General features: G+C 36.7%; 1 protein-coding gene across 1 annotated transcript; it reads left to right on the forward strand.

Moving 5' to 3' along the window:
* The first annotated feature begins 1,802 nt into the window (after positions 1 to 1,802).
* LOC148309210 (modular serine protease-like) lies at positions 1,803 to 24,347 on the forward strand. The gene is made up of 13 exons (XM_088260469.1): positions 1,803 to 1,962; positions 8,204 to 8,407; positions 10,309 to 10,369; positions 11,872 to 12,173; positions 13,185 to 13,388; positions 14,175 to 14,208; positions 15,328 to 15,521; positions 16,210 to 16,416; positions 16,905 to 17,066; positions 20,188 to 20,309; positions 21,524 to 21,703; positions 23,483 to 23,642; positions 24,110 to 24,347. The coding sequence occupies exons 2-13, from the start codon at positions 8,206 to 8,208 to the stop codon at positions 24,328 to 24,330; spliced, it is 2,049 nt and encodes a 682-aa protein (XP_088116595.1). The 5' UTR covers positions 1,803 to 1,962; positions 8,204 to 8,205; the 3' UTR covers positions 24,331 to 24,347.

A 24,347-nucleotide genomic window follows, 5' to 3' on the forward strand; every position in this document is an offset into this window, starting at 1 on the left:
TTGGCAATCGAGCCCAGGACCTCCAGCATTACCTAGCCATTATTACTGTATGGATACTGTGGGTAATGACGAATCTAATTCATCGACGAATCCAATTCAAACCCCGCCCACTCCTTTCATCCTACGAGTATATAAGCTGTTTTGATTAATACATTTAACCTTAGTGCATGTTTAACCTCGGCTCGTAACGCATGTCTGTGCTGAAAACTATAGTGTTGGTCTATGTTGGTCTTCAGGTCGACCAAAAATCGCATGCGTTAAACATTTTGTGTAGTTTTAAGTGTGTAAATGGTGATATGGTGGTGAAGGGTGGTATTGTTTGCATGCTGTAATAGTAATAGTGATATATCGCCCACTCCTTTCAAGAACGTCATAAATCAAAATACTTGATTTTTCAGGAGAACGTTTTTAAAGTTTAAAAATATAATACAATTTATTAAAAATAAATATCAAGCCACTTACTGAACTTTATGTTGCGCAACAGATCTTTTTAGGTAAAACTTGAAGGTTTTTTCTCCATTTGAAAAATATTTAGTATATTTAAAAAAATTATTAAACAATACTTTTTCTTCAAAATGCAAAAACAACACTTTCTGCCCTGTAGCGGGTAAATATTAAGTTAAAAATATGCCTCTTTTGCTGGGATAAAGTACATTTTCTGGGCATTCCGAAAACACGCACAACTGAAAATTGACGATTTTTTATTTATGACGTTCTTGAAAGGAGTGAGCGATATGTAATAGTGATTATGTGAGCAAATAATTAACTAACTAACTAACCATCACACCGCTTCCCCGCAGGGGTAGGCAGAGAGAATCGAACGCCACACCACTCTGTCTTTGCAAACATTCTTTGCCTCTTCTACATTCACGCATCTCCTCATACATACCCGACGATTATTACGACTCCTGACCCGGCCGCTTTCAAGTATTTGACATACCTGATTGTGCCAAGTTTTCCTCGGTCGTCCTCTGCTTCTTTTTCCAACTACATTCGCCCCATAAATTTGTTTAACCGTTCTTTCTTCACTCATACGCTCCACATGTCCAAACCATCTCAACACACCTAAAAATAATAAATAACAAAAATACACAAGAAAAATTTACGAATTTATTTGATCAAAAAATTGATTTGAACTTGAAAATTACAAAAAAGGACAAGTGTCCCTAATAATTTGGCTACCCACTGTGTATATATATATATATATATATATATATATATATATATATATATATATATATATATATATATATATATATATATATATATATATATATATATATATATATATATATATATATATATATATATATATATATATATATATATATATATACATACATAACTTCCAAGAATTTGACTAGTGTGGTTGATGGGTAGAATTGGTGAATGTTACGCGTGTATAAAGTGATCTCTTAAATCAGCCTATGATGGTCGTAAGCCCCGTAAATGCCCAGACTTGGGGTTGAGAAGTCAAAAATATTAAATGCAAAATTTCATAGTTTAAATACGTTTAGGTGTATCATTTTAGAAATGATGACCGCAATTCTAGAATAAGGTTCAGAAATGAGGGTGGATACTTGACTGGGAGTTGGATTCCTGCCTGTGTTAAGTTATTTAGAAAGTTTTCTTTGCCTGAAAGAACGCATGGTTTGCATCCCCTATATCTTGTTTACATTTGTAATGTGGTGATGTAACGCACATTATCTTATAGAGATGCAGAAGCGAAGAACAGCGCTCAGACCGTAAATAGCTACATCTATTGCATCCTGCCCGAATTCCCGTGGAACGGAGCATACAAAATATATTATTCTAACTACACCGCGGCTATACCGGGAGATTTGGTTCTTGTGTCCACTTTCCTGAACTACTATTGCAATGAGCCTTTTGTCGTGTGGCCGTTTGCAGTCGCATTCTGTCAACCGAATGGAACTTGGGACAGTTCTCCGGTCTGCATAAGAAGTAAGTACTTATTTTTCTTCTTCATGAGCCCTCTGATCTCCACTGCTATATATAGACCTCTTCCCCTTCTTTCCATTTCCTCCGGTCGGTTGCTGCTTGCAGCCAGCTATCCCCCACAGCGACTATGTCGTCGGACCATCCCTTTTGGGGTCTTCCTACACCTCTTTTGTTCTCCCAAGGTCGCCATCGTAAAATTCTTGGGGTCCATCTTGTAGGGAAGTCAAGTAAGTCCTATCAAGTACATTTGTAGTTATATTATTTTTTGACATCTCATCAAAGATGAAGAAGAATATGGAAGTCTGGGCATTTACGGGGCTTACGACCGTCATAGGCTGGTTTAAGTGATCACTTTACACACGTGTAACATTCACCAATTCTACCCATTATTGACAACCACACTACTTAAATTCTTGGAAGTTCTATATATATGAACCAATTTAGAAACCTTGTTCATGAATCACTAGAACTTCACTAGAGACATCTATTGGTGAGATGTAAAGAAGCTTTTTACTAAGCAGAAACTCTTATATTAGTATGTGAGATCCGAATCCTGGATTATAATCACACACATGAGAAACGCCAGAAAATACCATTTTCATTTTTATTATTAAGCTTATAATTTGACCAGATAATTTATTTACAACATTTTGAGTGTATCCAAATACTTGTTCACAAAATCTGGATTATCTCCAATTACAGGAGTTATTTTCATATTATTTTTATTTTTTTAATTTTTTTTTTTATTTAAAAAAAAAAAAAAAAGAAAATAACTCCTGTAATTGGAGATAATCCAGATTTTGTGAACAAGTATTTGGACACACTCAAAATGTTGTAAACATTTGTAGTTATTAAAACCCCCTCATGAGCACCCGATGGTGCATAGAGCACTGCATCATAATGAAAGATAATCAGCAGTTATTAATGTACCCTAAATTATATGACTCTTCTTCTTGAGGCGGGGTTGGGGCGGTTTGGTTATATCAATTAACACTAACCATCACACCGCTTCTTCGCAGGGGTAGGCAGAGACAATAGAACGCCACACAACTCTGTCTTTGCAAACATTCTTCACCTCTTCACTCTGTTTTTGCAAGATAAGGTCTTTTAGAAAGTCTAGATGCTTCTGTATCAGATCTGGGAATGCGGTGGGACAGCTTTTAATACTTGTAAAATACCGTTTGTTTTTTTTTATAGATTTGGTATTTAATTTTTAGAACTCCATTTTAATTGATGTATTAAATGTTAAATTAAACACTGATTTTTCCAGTCTACTAAGTTGTATTTTATTACAATGATTAAAGAAAACTCTTCGTTTTTTACCACTTGAGTTTTATTATAGACTACATGTTTCAGAAGTTAAACTTCCATCATTCAGGTCTGTATAATAACTAAAATATAAAATATAAAATTATATTTTATTTATTAAATGTATTTTATTGTTGAAAAAACACATGAAAATCAATGTGACAATTTTTTCGCCTAGTTATGGCATTTTCAAAGGAATGTGAAGATTGAGTGGACTGATGGTCCTTATTTAGCTATGCTATTACTGAGGTAATAGTTTTAACATGTGCAGTAATAATTTACGGGAGACAACAATAGTTAGTGGGGCATGTAGGTACGTATCAGTGGCGTGCCTAGGGTTTACCAGCAAGGCAAGCCCATTATTTTTCACATTCGTGAATACATGATGTACCTATAATTTCTTCACCTCATATCATTCCCAGTATAGTAAGCACCCAGAAAGTATTATAAATATAAACAATGTATTGTAATCATTGTAAAAATATGCTAACATGTAACTTTTGTAAGGTATAGCCATCACCTTGAAATAAAGAAAATGTTCACTATAATAAAATATCTTCTTCAGATATTAACCATCACCAATAAGTACCATCACAATATAATGGCATGCATAGTGTTTAATAATCATGTAAACGCGCGATAATTTAAAAATAGTCATACATTAATTATGTATTTTTAATCATTTGGTCTAGATTTAGTCATTTTTATTTGGAGTTGTTAGGCAAGCCGGGCTTTTGGGCTTCTAGGGAAGTACCGCCACTGGTACGTATACTTATATTCATTTTCTGGGAGAGGAAGAATCCATTGACACGGTATGGTGAGGCCAGTAATGTTTTTATAGCTTAAGGCAAACGTTGATAATATTTTAATAGGTTAGTGTTATTTGACTCCAACACATGACTTAAATATCAAGTGCTCAAGTTTTTTTAAAGAAAAAAATACAACTTAACCCTTTGAACTCGTAAAAAATATGTAGGGGACAACCACCATGAAGAGAGCATTTTTTATTAAATTGCTGTAAATACAAAATCAATACACTGTTTCAAAAACAAAGTATGAAGTTTTGTAGAGTATTCATTCCTTCTATAATTCCTAAAGTGAATTTTGAATTCTTCTTTTAGATTCTATGTTACGGACAATTTTACAAAAAATGGAAAACGTTCACTTCAAAGGATAGTGTACTATGAAGAGAACACTGGTTCCCATGAAGAGAACAAGCACACTAGTTAATCATAATGTGGAATTATATTTGTTTATCTTTACTTAATTTGACACGTTCTGGAAATAAAATACAACTTAATGAAAATACGACTACATATCAGTAAAATTTATAAATGAAAATTAATAAAAACATGTTATTATTTTTTGACATCTCATCAAAGATGAAGAAGAATATGGAAGTCTGGGCATTTACGGGGCTTACGACCGTCATAGGCTAGTTTAAGTGATCACTTTACACACGTGTAACATTCACCAATTCTACCCATTATTGACAACCACACTACTCAAATTCTTGGAAGTTCTATACATATGAACCAATTTAGAAACCTTGTTCATGAATCACTAAAACTTCACTAGAGACATCTATTGGTGAGATGTAAAGAAGCTTTTTATTAAGCAGAAACTCTTATATTAGTATGTGAGATCCGAATCCCGGATTATAATCACACACATGAGAAACGCCAGAAAATACCATTTTCATTTTTATTATTAAGCTTATAATTATAAATTAAAATTTTTACGATTACCTATATTGCGTTTATATTCAAAATTTTCCCGGCTTCTTGAGCCTGCTTTGATCGTTTAATAACTTTCCACAATAATGTTGTTGCTATACCTGTCACCTTAGCTACACTGCGAATGCTTTTCTTTTGTACGACGACAGCATCTATTGCATTTTTTAATTCGTCGTCCGTCTAACGATTTATTTTCGGCAATGTATGATTGGGTACATTATATGTGATAGATATATCATTTCATAAACAAAACACTCATAAAAACCGAAGAAGAGAAGACTAAGCCTATGAAGAGAACGTTCTCTTCATGGGACTGCGGCGTGTCTCTTCATGGAATTATGACTTATTTTAGAAAAAACATTGAAATTATCGAGATGGATTTAAAAGTATTCAATATAACCTTACCTCATAAAAACTATATAATTAAGTTAAACTACGGGTAAAAACCCTTTTGACTCCACGCTTACTTTTAAAAAGTCAGCAGATGAAGCAGTTAGCAGAGTTTATTTTTTTACCACGTCCGAAAACCTCTTTCTTCCACTGTCCAAAGCAAAATCAATCAAATTCCCGCCAATTTAACGCGTGATGTTATCACACCACTGTGATCACGTGATGGGGTGCGGGGTGTCGCTAGGTTTATTACTTTCCTTGGAAATGCAACTGTTCTCTTCATAGGCCGTTCTCTTCATGGTGGTTCTCCCCTAAATCGGTTTCACACAACTCGAGATTTTTTAAGCAAAAATATGAGAAAAAAACTTAGGTATTTGTAGAAAATTAAAAAAATATATATATTTTGGAAAGGTTGGAAATAAAATTTTGTATTATTTTTTTCAAATGTGTATTTCTAACAGAAAATTATAAATTATGTAAAAAAAGGCAAATTTTAGTTTTTGTAATTTCTCAAAGTATGATATTTTTCGAAACAATCGCCCAAAAGCATCCTCGGGTTTCCAGGACATGTGTCGCAATAGTTGCTGCTCTCCCGTCTCCCGTCTCCCGTCTCCCACTTTTTACTGCCCTTTTAGAGCAGACCACACAGTCCCGCTTAGGACCGTTTCTTAAAATATGTAGTTTTCCGTTGAGCCTGGTCTCTGAAGCAGCTGAAGTAGATGGCCTACTTCGAGGCTCTTTATATTCACCCACTAGTTGATCGACCAAAGGTTTAGTGGTTTTTCATTTTTCTTCGTTTTTATCGACTTGTATAAGATGTACGAATTTACGGAACATATTTCCAAGCCCTAAAAAAAAGTTTGCGCCACCATTTTAGAGATTTTCTAAGAAAACAATATGAAGAAGCAAATTGATCAGCCCTATCAACTCCACCCATTGATTGTGTATATTCTAATACAATATTTCGTTTGCCTTTTGTTATGACACTTCCACCTTTTCCTATTCTGCCAGATGGAACGTGAGGATAATTCCGTGACATCTAATTTTGTCCTAGCATATGCATTCTTTTCCTTAACAATTTCATTGGCTAGTTCATCAGTAAAAAATAATTTAAAAAATTGGACAGGTTCAGTTTTAGATTCAAGAATCTGTGGACTTGGTTGTGTGAGCCAATATCAAACTCTATTGTCTCCAACAAGTCGTCTTCTTCGGCCATATCCACCCAATCCTCGTCTAGTACATCTTTCTCTTGTGTATCTACATCGGATGCACCAGAACTGCTGCTTGTGTCCAAAACACGCAATTTTTTTCTACTACGTCTGATAAATTCACTTTCACTATAACTACTATCACATTGTATTGAAATATGGCCAGTACTGTCACTATCACAATCAAAACTAAAATCATCTTCACTACTTTCTTCTTGATGCATTTATATGACGCATAAAAAATACTCAAATAAATTGCGTATTTATTAGTGTAAAACTTAAAACCTGCAAAATATACAAACACTCAGTAGCAGGTACCGTACACAACTGGATGTTAACAATAAAGTGCCTGTTAGTGTCCCCCAGGGAGTTGTAAATAATAAAATAGGTACCTATTGTTTATTCAAGAAAAGGCGATTCAGTTGGCTCGGCCATGTACTCCGCATGCCTCCTGAGAGCCTTAATCAAGCTTGCCTCTTTTACAAGGCATCAGGTTCGCGCCGCCCAAGACGACCACTGCTGACAATTCGTCGGCAGTTCTCGTCAGAACTTCGGGACGCGGATCTGACTTGGGAGGATGCAAGGGAGCTGGCAGCCGGCAGAAAAGCCTGGAGACAGTTTGTGGACTCCATATGCTCCACCTAGGGAGCGGATATGGTTTATTATTATTGTTTATGGCGCCGCTGCGGCGTCTAACGAGTGCAATTAATATTTATTGTGTCGCCGTGGCGGAGCCTAACGAGTTTAAAAGGTTAATAGACTTAAAAAATCAGTGTTTGATTTAACATTTGATACACAAATCTACCTCTTCTTCTTCTTCTCGGTGTTGGCTTTGTGGCCTGATTTTAAGAGGGACTAGCCTCCAGCGAGGTCGATTCCCAGCTGTCTCTTTGGTGGTCTGCCAGGAAATCGTACACCTTGGGGTTGGCCGTACAGTGCGATGTGGGGGAGTCTGGGTAGTTCCATTCTCCTCACATGCGCATACCATTGTCTCCTTCGTTGCCTTCCCCGCCCAACGACATCTTCCATCTCGCATATCTCCCTTATCCTGGCGTTTCTTATTCTGCCTCGTAGACTCTTGCCAGACATGCTTCTTGGAGTCTTCATTTCTGACACTCTAAGTGCGTTTTTTGTGCCAACGGTGTCCGCTCTACTTTCGATCCCATATGTCATGATGGGTCGGGCACAAGTTTTGTAAATCTTAACCCTTTCCGGTCCTATGTCGAATGTCATTCGACATTTTTTCTTCCTCAGTTTAGTGTTAAAATACAAGCAAACATATTTTTTTCTCACTCGTATTTAGTGTAAAAATATAATATTAAGAGACAAGATTGCATACATTCAAAATAAAAATAATTTTTTAACACAAGTGTAGTTTTATTTATAAAAAAACTTGGATGTATTGGTTTACCTTGTAATGCTGTTAATCTATTGTGGACCTAGTAGAATTTTTTAATTTTTTTTATGGACCGGAAAGGGTTAATTTCGCTGCCGATCTTCAGCACAGGATTTTTCCGTGTATAATTTTTCAGGCATCCTGAGATGACTGCAGCCTTGTTAACTTGCAGGTCCACTTGGACTGACTGCTTGTTGTTCTTGCAGGGATGTGTCCCGTGAAGTCCTTTCCGTCCGTGGACTTGGCGTGCTCCTCGCGAGCCGGAGAGTGGATCCCGTGCGACCCGGAAGTGGCTCACGGGAGCGTGGTTCGCGTGTCCTGCAAGAAGGCCCACTACCCGCTGGGATCTCTGCAGGACTTGGTGTGTCGCGACGGCCAGTGGGACAGGCCCGTGCCAGCCTGCCAGTGGGGTGAGGCATCACAACTTCTTTTACATCTTCTTTTTCCTGGCTTCCTCCCATAGATGAAGATGAATATACAAGTCTGGGCATTTATGGGGCTTTTTTTTGGGGTCAAGGGATCTTGCATCCCTTATGTCACTGCGAACATATTAGGTCTATTATGACTTCCCTCTGTATTACAGCTCACTGCCAAAGTGGTAGGAGCTTCACCTTCTCGGATTTATGGGGCTTATGAAAAAAAATATGGAAAACAACTCCTAAATACTTACTAAAATAAAACATGCTTTTATCAACACTTTGAATGTGTCCGAATACTTGTTCACAAATCTGGATTATCTCCAATTGTAGGAGTTATTATCAAATTATAAATAATATGATAAATAACTCCTAAGCTAAAATAAAAAAATGAAAAGGATATTTTCTTGCGTTTCTCATGTATGTGGTTATAATCCAGGATTATATATCTTTATTTATATATATATATATATATATATATATATATATATATATATATATATATATATTTGAGAATTTGAGTAGTGGGTAATATTCATATTTGTAAAATAGTGGGTGTATAATAATAAAATAAACAATGTGTTGCTTTGTAATTAAAGAAACGACAGTAAAAGTTCATTCTTAATTAATATTTTATAAATTACATACAATATGACAGATCACCCAATATAATATATTTTGCCATCTGAAGTCTTTTGTTCATTCAGTGCGACGCATGGCGACATCTGGTGGTAGATTTGCGCGATCTGCTTTACCTATATTTACTTTATATATATTTATATATACATATATATATATATATATATATATATATATATATATATATATATATATATATATATATATATATATATATATATATATATATATATATATATATATATATATATATATATATATATATATATATATATATATATATATATATATATATATATATATATATATATATATATATATATATATATATATATATATATATATATATATATATATATATATATATATATATATATATATATATATATATATATATACATATATTTATTTATATTTTTGATATGGTGCAATGATTCTAACAACTTGAACTATATCCCTGTGCGCCCGCTAGGGGCAGGGCAGGGGTGTACGCGGTGAATGTTTATGTTATAAGACTCGATCCTTGTGAAATGGCACAAAGGAGACTGCACACACTTTTCCTTGGACTGTCATAGCGATCTGTTGAATAAACCGATTGCATCTTTATTACGAGTTATTATTACCGATACCCGAGCCCTGTAATATCCGTCTTTTATATTCACAATTTCGTCAGTCATATTTGAGCAACAGATTTACTATTTTTGTTTTTAAATACTTGCATTCCTTTTCTTGAATGTTTACCGCAGATACTTTGTGGTACATTTTATAAACTTTATAAAATTAAATAACTCAGTTTTAACCACTTTTTTATTTATTTTTTGACATCTCATCAAAGATGAAGAAGAATATTGAAGTCTGGGCATTTACGGGGCTTACGACCGTCATAGGCTGGTTTAAGTGATCACTTTACACACGTGTAACATTCACCAATTCTACCCATTATTGACAACCACACTACTCAAATTCTTGGAAGTTCTATATATATGAACCAATTTAGAAACCTTGTTCATGAATCACTAGAACTTCACTAGAGACATCTGTTGGTGAGATGTAAAGAAGCTTTTTTATTAAGCAGAAACTAAAAACTAAACACTTTTTTATTAATACAATTTTACCTACCGGTTTCGACAAGAACCTTGTCTTCATCAGGGTTTATTTTAATTCAAAAACATTAAAATTCTCTCGCCAAAAACTTCCACACGCTCCGTAAAAATCCTAAATGTTATTTTACTTGCATTTCTCTCATTTCTTTTCAGATGGAACGAATCACACTGAAAATTCTACACCCAAAGTTGTGTTTATAGATCTCGACCAAGGGTAATTACTTCTTTCTCTCACCCTTATCCGCACCCAATGGTGCATAGGTAAAGTGACCATACGTCCCGTTTTGAACGGGACCGTCCCGTTTTTAGATAGCCTGTCCCGCTGTCCCCAAATATAGTTTCGGGACGTCGAAATGTCCCGTTTTCAAAAAAAAAAGCAACACACGGTAACAATTTTTTTTCAAAAGTGCAAAAAATCGACGATAGTTTGTAGTATAGCCGTCTCATATAACTTTGCTGAACAAATCCTAGCTTGATTTCGGTGCATATGGCTACAGCAGGTGGCTGGTGAGTCATGTGTAAAGTGACCTTACGTCCCGTTTTGAACGGGACCGTCCCGTTTTCAGATAGCCTGAACAACATAATTTTCTCATATTTATACTATTTATTCCTCTTATTTTCTTTATCAACATTCTTTTTCCTTTTATTAATACATAAAAACTATGAAAAAATACATGTTTTCTTGAATATACATACTTTTACGTAAAAATTGGTAGATGTCCCGTTTTGGGGACAAAAATAAATGGTCACGTTATGCATAGGGTACTATGTCGTATCGACACAGTGTTATATCCATCATGCCAATTTTCCTCTGCTCCTATTTTCATATGTATACGCCACATATATCGTTTTTAATATATTTATATATATATTATTCGAAGGAATAAACGCCAGAGGACGCCCACGCCGCGAATACCTAAGCGACTTATACCGAGACATGGGCTGCTCCACGTACGAGGAGCTGAAGAGGACTTCGGAAAATAAGCAAGAATGTCGAAAGAGATGTCATCTGTTGCTGCAGACCAATCCGCAGGTCCACCTCCGCTTCCGTAGTGTAATGGTCAGCACACTCGGCTACTATTCTGGAGGTCCTGGGTTCGATTCCCCGGGGGGCCAAATAAATATAAGTGATTTTTTCAATCTATCATTTATTCCATATTACCCTGGACTGGTACCTGAAGCGGAGGGCTGATCACTTTTCCTTCATGTGTTAACGATCAAGAAAACACTGCATTATATGATGCAGTGCCCTATGCATCATCGGGGTGCGGAAAAGGGTTTGAAAAAAAGAAAAATCCGCAGGATTGAGACCAGAGAGAGAGATATCGTTTGACCCTTGATTTGATGGATAGTGCTTATCTCGCTGTATTCTTTCCTGATTTGGAATGAAAGGAAGTGCCTCTACAAGCACAAGAGCTTTGTCTCTTTATGAGAGAGGAACAGCGTAACTTGTATTAAGATATGTTAAAAGTAGAAATGTCTAGCAAATGAAATAAATTGTAACATTATTTGTAACTACATTAAATGAATTTTTAAAAAGCATTGCACCCACCTCTTTGTCAAGCTGGGATAAAATAATGATAATTGAGATTGTTATATATATGATATTATACATTTCTTTGCAAGAGCATAATTTTGGATTCGTCAACATCCCACAACTAGTCAGTTTGTATTTTGACATCAGTTTCCTAATTCCGAGTTGTTCCGCATTGACAGAACGGTGAGCTCCGGCCTTGGTTCAGATCTGTCTAGATTGAATGCGGACAAAGCCGCTTTAAATGCGTCCTTGGTGGCACTCAAGAAGATGTTTGGACTTGCTTCTTCACCTTCTCAGTGCGACCTGCCAACGGCGCCAGCCCATGGGTCCTTCGAAATACCTTCCTCGATCGCGATTCCTGTCACCAAAGTAGACGAGTCTACGACTTTCTATTTCACCTGCGAGGCTCCGTACGACATCTCCGTCAAAACCTCCACCTGCCTGCAAAGCGGACAATGGTCCACCAAGCCGGTTTGCCAGAGTAAGTAAGCCTTCGCAGTGTAGTCATAAGCGTGTTTTGGTTTTGGTATCATACATGATAAAAATAGCGAAGTGCATTGATGCCATCAACCAAGCTGGGACACAAAATGCAGACCCCTCTTCTAGTGGAACGGAAGGTCAGCTGATGACAGTCAGCAGTCCGCCTTCTCCTGAGGAGTGCAACGTGGTTTCCTCCCAGTAATGAGCAAATGCTGACAAGTTTCTGATTGGCCCACACTAGATTATTCCTCCTGTACGCAACACAGATTTAAATAAAATATCTGTATTCAGTTAGAAGAAACAAAAATCCACTTAGTGATCTATAAACCTTGCACATAATAAGCAAGGTAAATAATAAATGCAATCCCATCTAAAACAACGTCGTAAGCGGGTTACTGGCTAAGCCCTGTAAACATCCTGACTCCCATACTTCTCTACATCTGTATTGAGATCTAATGTGCCAAGGCAAATAGCCGCAAGTTAAAAACGGTAGTTTTGAGATACAGGGTTTAAAGTTAAAATAAAGTGATGCTTTTTGCCAACACATATATATCAAATTAATACAAGTTTTACTAAGTTACTGTTATTTCTTGAAATCTACTGTGACACGTGTTTCGATGCATTCCGCATCATTTTTAAACACCGTAAAATTTAGAATTAGCTTCCATACGGTGTTTGAAAATGAAGCGGAATGCATCGAAACACGTGTCACAGTAGATTTTAAGAAATGTTGGTATTTAATAAGTAAAACTCAAATAAAAAGTGGATTGATTTTACCACAAAGTGACTGCCGAATCAATTAATAAAATTAATACAATTTTGCGGCTATTTGGATAATGAATATCTAGGTAATGGAAAGAGATAGAGCAAAATCTGTGATTGTATATGATAGAGGCCAGTTATAAGAATGCTTTGAGCCGTGTTACGCCAAATAGCCGCATCTTGAGTTACGGCTAGTTGCCTTTACACGTTAGAGATTACACGGATTCTTCTTGTGTTTTTGACGTTTCAGGGCGATGTTCCAAGGTGGATTCCCCAACAGTGGACTTGGAGTGTTATTTGCCTTCGGGGACCCAAACAGTCTGCAGCGATCACATGCCGCACGGCTCCAAGATGAACCCTCACTGCCGAGACGGCTATTCTTCCCCGCTCGCCCTGAAAACGCTGACCTGTGTGGACGGGACGTGGAACAGTAGTGCACCAGTCTGCTCTCCAGGTATGCATTGTTCCTGGTTGGCCACACTAGATCATTGTTCCACAAAGTGTGTGCCGCGGCACACAGGTGTACTGTGGTGATTAGTTGGTGTGCTGCAGAAAAAAGTCTAGTTTTGTGAAAATAACACAATTGCTACAAATTTTGATTGCCTGTGCTCAGTTAAGTAGGCTCACATTTCGCATTAACCATAATATGTTAACCCTTTCCCGTCCTATGTCGAATGTCATTCGACGTCGACTTTATTCCGGTGAGTCCTATGTCAAATGTCATTCGACATCGACTTTATTCCGGTGAGTCCTATTTCAAATATCATTCGACATCGACTTTATTCCGGTGAGTCCTATGTCAAATGTCATTCGACATCGACTTTATTCCGGTGAGTCCTATGTCAAATGTCATTCGACATCGACTTTATTCCGGTGAGTCCTATGTCAAATGTCATTCGACATCGACTTTATTCCGGTGAGTCCTATGTCGAATGTCATTCGACATCGACTTTATTCCGGTGAGTCCTATGTCAAATGTCATTCGACATAGGACGCGAAAGCCCGGCCTTTGCATCGGTGACTGTTTTCACAGATATCATACATTAGATGTCTATAAAATGTAATAATAAGATTGTACACATTCAAAATAAAAATAAATTTTTAACACAAGTGCAATTTAGCAAGCACTATCCGCCCACTTACAAACGACAGTATGAGGCACAAACCTTGACTAGTATGTATAGTCTGTTGTTTGGAAGATATTGCTTGTAATAAATATGAGTAAATGAATATTTTTCAGATGCTGGGACCTCTCCATTAGCCATGAATGTAAGGTAAGATGGTGCACTGTTAATATATCGCTCACTCCTTTCAACAAATTCATATATCAAAAAACTTGATTTTTCAGGAGATTTTTGAAAGGAGAGTTTTTAAGTTTAAGAATATAATAAAATGTATTTAAAATAAATATCAAGCCACTTATTGAACTTTTTGCTGTGCAACAGATCTCTTTAGGTAAAACCTGAAGGTTTTTTCTCCATTTGAAAAATATTTAGGTAGTATATTTAAAAAAAATAATTAAACAATACCTTTTCTTCAAAATGCAAAAACAACACTTTCCGCCCTGTAGCGGGTAAATATTATGTTAAAAATATGCCGCTTTTGCTGGGATATACAATAATACATTTTCTGGGCATTCTGAAAATATGCACAGCTGAAAATTGACGATTTTCAATTAATTACGTTCTTCAAAGGAGTGAGCGATATGTGTAAATCATTCACATCTTAATTAATTTATCCTAGTGTTACGGCGCAATAGCCAACCACTTGAATGTATGACCCCAAGCACCCGCCCGAGGAGCAAGGCAGGGGTGTATGCAGGGAATGTTTATATTTTTATTACACCCAACATAAAAATTTGACAAAAATGTATCATAGCATTATCATTGAATACATTTATAGCATGAATACTCACCTCTTTACCAGGATGATGCTTCGTAATGTACCATGCAACAGTTTCCCATGCTTTCGGCATTTCTCTCACTGTCCTAGAAGATTATTGCTACTTCCTCTTCTTCTATTAACAAGATGCAACTCCATAAGCTCTACTGGTCTACTTTTTGACTGTGCTCTTACACGATCTTTCTCAATATCGTTGTTATCCACCTCGAGTACCGGCGCGGATATCCCGGTTCACAAGTGAATGTCGCGAAAAAGGGACTTGCCTCTGTAACTCGTTATGCGAAATATCGCTCGTTAAGGGGGCAACCTTTTCAGTTTTTTTTGCTCATAATGCGAATTACTCATTAAGAGAGGTGCTTGTTTTGAGAGGTTCCACTGTAACTCAAATTAACCAGCTGCCCGATATATTTAAAATTAAACCCAGTCGGGGATCCAAAATAGATTAACTGAAAAAATACTTTATGGAAATGCGTTAATCTTGTTTGTTGTAGCTGTCGTCTTCCCGAATTCCCGGCTAACGGAGGGTACGCGATTGTGGGGAACAGCGGGACGCCCATCCCGGGACGAGTAGTTCCTGCCAGTACCCTACTGAAGTTCTCCTGCCAGACCAAATATGACCTTCTGGCATCGGGTCTCTCCTACTGCGACGCCAACGACACGTGGAGCTCCTTGCCAACTTGCAAAAGTAAGTTTTATTTAAGTTTTTTTTAATATTGATATCTGAGAATGTAAAGAACGATATGAAATATTATTTTTTATTGAAAGATGAAGAAGAATATGGTAGTCTGGGCATTTACGGGGCTGACGACAGTCATAGGCTGGTTAAAGTGATCCCTTTACACACGTGTAACATTCACCAATTCTACCCATTATTGACAACCACACTACTCAAATTCTTGGAAGTTCTAAATATATGAACCAATTTAGAAGTCTTGTACTTGAATCACTAGAACTTCACTAGAGACATCTATTGGTGAACACACTCAAAATGTTGTATTACATAACATATAAGTGTTTCGGCTCAACACTGGCTATGCCTAAAGAGCCACAATACATATAATTAATAAAATGTAAAAACAAATATTTTTATATAAACATAGATCTGTATCTGTTGCACAGTAAAAAGTTCATTAAGTGGCTTGATATTTATTTTTAATACATTGTATTATATTTTTAAACTTTAAAAACGCTCTCCTGAAAAATCAAGATCTTTGATTTATGACGTTCTCGAAAGGAGTGAGCGATATGTGCTTTTCCGCTAATGTCAGTTGCCTCGTCAGCTCTGGAGGGTACAGAAAACATAAATCTAGCATCATGGAGTGTGAAGAGGTGTTCTAAAACTGACACATGTTTGTGACATTCTGTCTTTTCAGAGCGATGCCAGTTACATCGGTCTTATACGACCAATTTCGAATGCTTTCCACCTTCGAGGAAGAAGAAAATCCGGTGTCAAACATACATGGCTCATGGCTCCGTGGTCCATCCGGTGTGCAAGAGGGGACACGTCCCAGAGGCAGTGCTGGTCGCGCAAGAGTGCGATGACGGTCATTGGAGCGTGTCGAGAACCAGGTGCAAACCAGGTAATGAATGCGAGTGGTGTAAAGGAACAAGGAAGTCCGGTGTATAAATAATGTATGTCGCATCATGTGTGAGTTCACGGCAGTATCTATGGTTGATTTGAGTATGTTTCAAGTAGCAGAGGTCCATGTAAACGTTTCAAAGACGCCTGAAAACATGATTTTCATAAAAAAATATAAATTATGTTTATAATTTGACCAGTAACAATATTCACAACAGTTTAAGTGTGTCCAAATCTTTATTCACAAATCTGGGTTTCGCCACAAGGCACCTACTTTTGCATTTTTAAATCTTATTTTAACATCTTCATCTATGTTGAGATGTCAAACTGTAAAAAAAGTGGATCCTTATGGATTATCCCAGATTTGTGAACAAGGATTCGGACACACGCGAAATGTTGAAAGTTTGATTAGTTTCTGCTCTATTGGTCTTGCGGTTCTATAGATGATTTGTGTGCCGTTTAGCTGGGAGGAGTTTTTTCCTGTTTCAGTTTGTGGCTTCGAGAAGTCTTTTGCTCTTCGATACATTGTCAACGGGTCCATTGAAAAGGTGAACACTTTCCCGTGGCATGTCGGGATTTATCAGAAAATCAATAACACCATGGAGCAAATCTGTGGAGGGAGCATTATATATTCTCATATTGTCATTTCCGGTAAGTGTAAGTGAGGTTTCACAATATATTTGCTCCGGGATACTGCCTTGTGTGAATGTCGTCTTGAAGAGGAGGATCTAACATTTCACGATCACATAGAGGTAGTCAGTGGTAATGCATTGAAAATGCTAGGATTTGTTTTCCAAAATACCCGCGTGCTGAGAACTCTTTATAACTCCTTGGTGCGAAGTAGACTCGAGAGTGGCTCCATGATCTGGGGGATACACGAGCTTAAGTACTCTCTTATGGTAGAGAAAGTCCAAAAGAAGTTTTTGAGGTATCTCTACATGGGAGAGTACGGCTATTATCCTCGGATCTACCCAACCCAGTTTCTCCAGGGTATGCTTGGCTACAATAGTTTAGATACTAGAAGGAATGTGTATTTAATTACGCATTTTTATCCATTGTTGCGCGGTATGATCGATAATCCTGAAATTATCCAGGACATTGGTCTGTATGTTCCCGATAGTTACCTAAGACAGCGTCGGCATAGATTGTTTCACATTCCTATACACAGGACCAACCTGCCGATGGTTATGCCTGTAGGAAGAGCTACCGCTATGTTGAACAATATCACATTGGATATTGATCTGTTCCATGTGTCCGAAGGAGTTTTCCGAAGCGGGATTCTTCTACACCTTTAAGTCTTCTTGCTTACTTTTACTTTTAATATATACGCCTTGAATATTGTTTGTTATGTATATATTATTTTTTTATTGACTAAATTGAATTGAATTGAATTGAAATTGAATTGAATTGAATTGAATCTAGATCGCATGTTCTTTGGGTGCCCGTTGAATGACGGCTACCCGAGCTTCCTTTCAGACTTCTCCGGCATAAACGTTCCATTTCCCACTTACATCCTAACCTTATTAACCTCCCCTAACACACTTGTATATAAAACAATTTGTAAATATCTTAAAATCAATTGTATAAATTTGTAAAGGTGTATGATACCTCACTAAAATAACTCACTTAACAAACTAACATTACTAATAAAACTAACCCCACTAACAGGAATACTAATAAACCATATCCGCTCCCTAGGTGGAGCATATGGAGTCCACAAACTGTCTCCAGGCTTTTCTGTCGGCTGCCAGCTCCCTTGCATCCTCCCAAGTCAGATCCGCGTCCCGAAGTTGTCAGCAGTGGTCGTCCAGGGCGGCGCGAACCTGATGCCTTGTAAAAGAGTACTGGAAAGTACTGGAAGCTTATGGGGTGCCTGCGAAATTGGTGGAGCTAATTAAGTCCCTTCACCTCAATAGTGAATGCCGTATGAGAGTTGACTATGTTGTCACGGATTGGTTTGGGGTCTCTACCGGAGTCAGACAAGGCTGCGTCCTTGCGCCGTTTCTCTTCATCATCCTCATGGATTTCATTCTTGGAAAGTCATTACCATCTGACCGAGGTATATCCATCTCCCCCTCCCGGAAACTCTGCGACCTAGAGTACGCAGATGATGCTGTTATAATTGATGACTCCGTCGAGGGTCTTCAACAGGAATACTAACATTTGAAAATCAAATGTAAAAAGGGTAAATAAAAAATAACTCTACACTGGCTATAACACCCAAGATGGGTGAAAAGCCATCAAAATGAAGAAGAAGAAGAATATATTTGATCTTCTCAGGAGAGAACACATTCCATTTCTCCGCACAACACACAATAGATTTTTGTCACGATGTTGGTTTCTCTCTCTCTCTCTGGTCTCAATCCTGCGGATTGGTCTGTAGCAACAGATGACATCTCTTTCGCCATTCTTGCCTATTTTCGGAAGTCCTTTTCAGCTCCTCATACGTGGAGCAGCCCATGTCTTTGTATAAGTCGCTTGGGTATTGGCGGCGTGGGCGTCCTCTGGCATTTATTCCCTCCATCGTCCCCTCTATTATTACCACTACATTACCATTTGTGTTATACAAACATGAAGGAGGGTGGACCATAGTCAAGTAGCCCCGTTCTACGGTACAGAAAAGAAATAAGCACATTTGGCTTACTGCTAAAAAGCAATATCTTCCAATTATTAAATAATGTCACAAACTTCTTCTGAATATTTTTAAATTATGATAAATTTACATAGAAATGTCCACAGATATCATTGCTATTTAATTTACATCATACTAACTGACCGACGGACTTCGACGTTCATTTATGTCCATACTACCGGAAAGGTCAACTAGAGTGTCAACAATATTTCTATTATTTTTTGACATCTCATCAAAGATGAAGAATATGGAAGTCTGGGCATTTACGGGGCTTACGACCGTCATAGGCTGGTTTAAGTGATCGCTTTACACACGTGTAACATTCACCAATTCTACCCATTATTGACAACCACACTACTCAAATTCTTGGAAGTTCTATATATATGAACCAATTTAGAAACCTTGTTCATGAATCACTAGAACTTCACTAGAGACATCTATTGGTGAGATGTAAAGAAGCTTTTTACTAAGTAGAAACTCTTATATTAGTATGTGAGATCCGAATCCTGGATTATAATCACACACATGAGAAACGCCAGAAAATACCATTTTCATTTTTATTATTAAGCTTATAATTTGACCAGATAATTTATTTACAACATTTTGAGTGTGTTCTTCATCTTTGATGAGATGTATAAAAATAATATGAAAATAACCCCTGTAATTGGAGATAATCCAGATTTTGTGAACAAGTATTTGGACACACTCAAAATGTTGTAAATATTTCTATTGAAAGCTGTCCCACCGCATGCCCAGATCTGATACAGAAGCATCTAGGCTTCCTGACAGATCTGCTCTTGCAACGCAATTTTTTTTAACTAAGTAGCGTAATTTATTGAAAATATGAAATAACATAAAATTGTATCCCGATTTTACTGTAATTTCCGGTCACTGCCAATCTAAATAAATACAAGTTTGTAAATCCGTCACCAAATTGTCTAGAAGTGCCCCGGTGTAGGCCAGTGGAAGGGGTTAGTATTTAGTTCAGTTAGTCAGCTAGATTCGATTCCGACCCGACGTTGGCCGGTACACAGACGCGCACAACCCCGACCAGCACAGTAGACAGACATGGAATAGTGCAAAGACATATATTTATACATATATTATTATTTCTAATCACCGAATCAAATTTTATTTCAGCCGCACATTGTTTTTACGACCCTGCAAAGAATATTATAATAAATGAAACTAACTATCGCGTAGCCGCTGGAAAGTTTTATAGGTCATGGTACTCCACCGAGGCAAAGGCACAGAAATCTGAGGTAATTTAAAAATTTATTTTTATGTTCAAATTGACCTAAAAGATTGTAATATGTTGTGATGTATTTATAATAAACAAAATGCATATATCGTGTTTTTTTGGAGGTATTCAAATTTTCTGCAATAAATTGATGGTGGCACCCGCTGTGTGGCGTGTTGCACCATATTGTTGAAACCACAGCTCTGTCACAGCAATGCCATTCAACTGAGGTACAAAGAAGTCAGTAATCATGGTTCCGTAGCGCTTTTCATTGACTGTAACATTCTAGGTGGAATCGTCTTTGAAAATATATGTGCTAATGATTCCATCTGCCTATAAACCACACCAAAAAGTGACTTTTAATGGATGTAAGGGCGTCTGGACAAGGCTTCCGTGTTTTCTCCACTCCGAATTCGGCAATTCTGCTTATTGACATAGCCATTTAACCAAAAATGTGCCTCATCGGTGAACAAAATTTAGCATTGAAAAAGAGGATCAAGCTGAATATTGTTTTCGGCCCATTCACTGAACCTACGACGCGCATAATTGTCTTTCAGTCTATGTTCATGGTAAAATGGCAAAACGTATTGACTACAAATCAACTGTCAACTGTTAAATTGACAGTCTGTAGAAACAATGCTACCAGTTTAAAAACCAAACCTCTAAAAAAAACACCTTTTACTCGCTTACAAAGGTAGCGAGCCATAGAGCGTTCTTGAACTATACAATTTCAATTTTTAAACGCAACAGCTGTAGAACGTTCTCGAACTATACAATTCCAGTGATAAACGCAACAGCTATAGAGCGTTCTCAAACTATACGATTCCAGCTATAGAGCATTCTCCAACTATATGTACAATTCCATTTTTAAACGCAACAGCTATAGAGTGTTCTCGAACTATACAATTGCAGTGATAAACGCAACAGCTATAGAGCGTTCTCGAACTGTACGATTCCAGTGTCTAATGCAAAAGCTATAGAGCATTCTTGAACTATACAATTCCAGTGTTTAGACACTGCAAAAGCTACAGAGCGTTCTCGAACTATACAATTCCAGTGATAAACGCAACAGCTATGGAGTTTTCTCGAACTATACAATTCCAGTGATAAACGCAACAGCTATGGAGTTTTCTCGAACTATACAATTCCAGTGATAAACGCAACAGCTATAGAGCGTTCTCGAACTGTACGATAGCCATATAGCGTTCGGGAACTAAACAATTAATATGTTTTTAGGTTTTAAAGATCTTTATTGACAGACTCTATGGGGGTGATGATCAACACCATCAAAGTGACTTAGCTTTGCTGGTTTTGAAGAAGCCATTCACCTTTACTGACTCCATCAGCCCTGTTTGCTTGGATCTGATGGATAATAATCTTAATACATTCCATCTGCAGAAAAACAGCGTAGGAAAGGTAATCTCTTTTTTATTATGTATTTTAGCCGGTAGAGTTTTCGTGAGTACAAAAATAGAAAATACAAAAGTTGCAAATTACAATAATGTGCCCGCATTGAGTTTTTCCGTGATAAGTCAAGTGACCATGTCTGCCTCTGTAGTGCAATGGTCAGCACGATCGGCTACCGTTCTGGAGGTCCCGGGTTCGATTCCCAGGGGGGGGGGTCAAATAAATATGTGATTTTTTCACTCTAATGTTTATTCAATATTACCCTGGACTGGTACCCGAAGTGGAGGGCTGATCACCTTTCCTTTGTGTGTTAACTATCAAGATAACACTGCATTTATATATAATGCAGTGTTATCTTTATTTTATTTTATTTATCTTTATTTTATTTAATATACAAAATACACTAGGGAATATTTTGGTTATTTTATGTGATGTTTTATTTATGTAAATGATTCTATTCCAGTTGGTTTTTACATTTTCATTATACGTATCGGCTGAATAGAGAAAGGTTTTAATAATAATAAAACCCTTATCCGCACCCCAATGTTGCATAGGGCACTGCGTCATCTTATCTTGATCGCAACGCAGTGTTATCTTGATCGTTTACACATGAAGGAAAGGTGATCAGCCCTCCGCTTCAGGTACCAGTCCAGGGTAATATTGAATAAATATGACAGTGAAAAAAATCACTTATATTTATTTTACCCCCCTTGGGAATCGAACCTGGGACCTCCAGAACGGTAGCCGAGCGTGCTGACCATTACACTATGGAGGCGGACAAAGGTTTTAGTAGAATTATTTTGATTTTTACACTTCAATATTTTTCTGTAATTATTCTAGTATTATTTGACATAGTTTAATACTTTTGAGTATAAACTTTATAAAATTGAACAACTTTGTTTTAACCACTTTTTTATTATTCATTCAAACCCGTATCCGCACCCCAATGGTGCATAGGGCACTGCATCATATAAACGCAGTGTTATCTTGATCGTTAACACATGAAGGAAAGGTGATCAGCCCTCCGCTTCCGGTACCAGTCCACGGTAATATTGAATAAATAAATATAATAGTAAAAAAATCACTTATATTTATTTGACCCAACTGGGAGTCGAACCCGGGACTTCCAGTACGGTAGCCGAGCGTACTGACCATTACACTATGGAGGCGGACGAATTTTTTGTTATTAGTACGCCAGATTTTAGCATGATTTCATTTTACAATTATTATTTCATATTATTTCAGTCTTACCACTTTTATATTATCATTAAAAATATATAAAGCTGTATTATAAAAAGAATAAGCATACCCTGCCTACCTCAGAACTGGTATCTCCAAATACCTAGTGAGGCTAGACAGTGTCCAATAAAAAAAAAATAAAAAAAAAATATTTATATATATATATATATATATATATATATATATATATATATATATATATATATATATATATATATATATATATATATATATATATATATATATATATATATATATATATACATATATATATATATATATATATTTATATATATATTTATATATATATATATATATATTTATATTTATATATATATATATATATATATATATATATATATATATATATATATATATATATATATATATATATATATATATATATGTATAACTTAAGTACAAAATTATATTAAATATTAAATAATAAACGCTGTTCTGCAGCACTGAACCTGAACCTGATTTAAAAACTCCTAAATGTTTTTTTATTTCCTAAACGTTACTTTTGAGAATGTTGCCTTTTGAGCCCAGGTAGCCGGTTGGGGAGTGACCGAGCGGGGCAATCCGGCAGGCCGGTTGAGAACTCTCTCCATGCCGGTCCATGACTGGGAAGAGTGCGTCCAGGAATTGAATCGATACGACTTCAAGAGATACCTCACTCTGGACAAGATATGTGCCGGATTCATCGAAGGTATTTAATATTTTTTCGAGATATTTAGAATTTATTTTTTAATTTAATTTTATTTAAGAATATTTTTTTTTTTGCTTTTCACAATATAGTATTATAACAAGTACGTAAATATTATAATTATATCACTTATATTTATTTTATTATATAATAATATGAAAATAACTCCTGTAATTGGAGATAATCCAGATTTTGTGAATAAGTATTTGGGCACACTCAAAATGTTGTTAACAAACTAACTAACTAACAAACCATCATGCCGCTTCCCCGCAGCGGTATTCAGAGAGAATTGAACGCCACACTACTCTGTTTTTGCAAACATTCTTCGCTTCTTCCACGTTCATGTATCTCCTCATACATACCCGCCGATAGATACAACTCCTAACCTGACCACTTTCAAGTATTTGGCATACCTGATCGTGCGACAAACTCAGGTAATTGACATCTAACATTGGACATTTTTGTTCTAGGGGCTGGAGTCTGCCACGGGGATAGTGGTGGCGGACTGGTGTTTCCGCTGATAGACTACGCCAACGCCAGTCGCTGGTACCTGCGCGGGGTGGTCAGCTCTGGCCCCTTCAACCTGAACCTAAGTCAGCCCCAGTGCATGTCCAGCACCTACTCTGTCTTCACCAACGTGTTCTACCTGAAGGGCTGGTTGGGCGCACTCTTGTTTCATCTGGTCAGCTAAATTATGAGAGTACACAC

The sequence above is a fragment of the Brachycentrus maculatus genome, unplaced genomic scaffold, assembly GCF_059751285.1.
Source record: "Brachycentrus maculatus isolate JH-2025_06_01 unplaced genomic scaffold, ASM5975128v1 h1tg000136l, whole genome shotgun sequence".
In the NCBI taxonomy this organism is placed as follows: domain Eukaryota; kingdom Metazoa; phylum Arthropoda; class Insecta; order Trichoptera; family Brachycentridae; genus Brachycentrus; species Brachycentrus maculatus.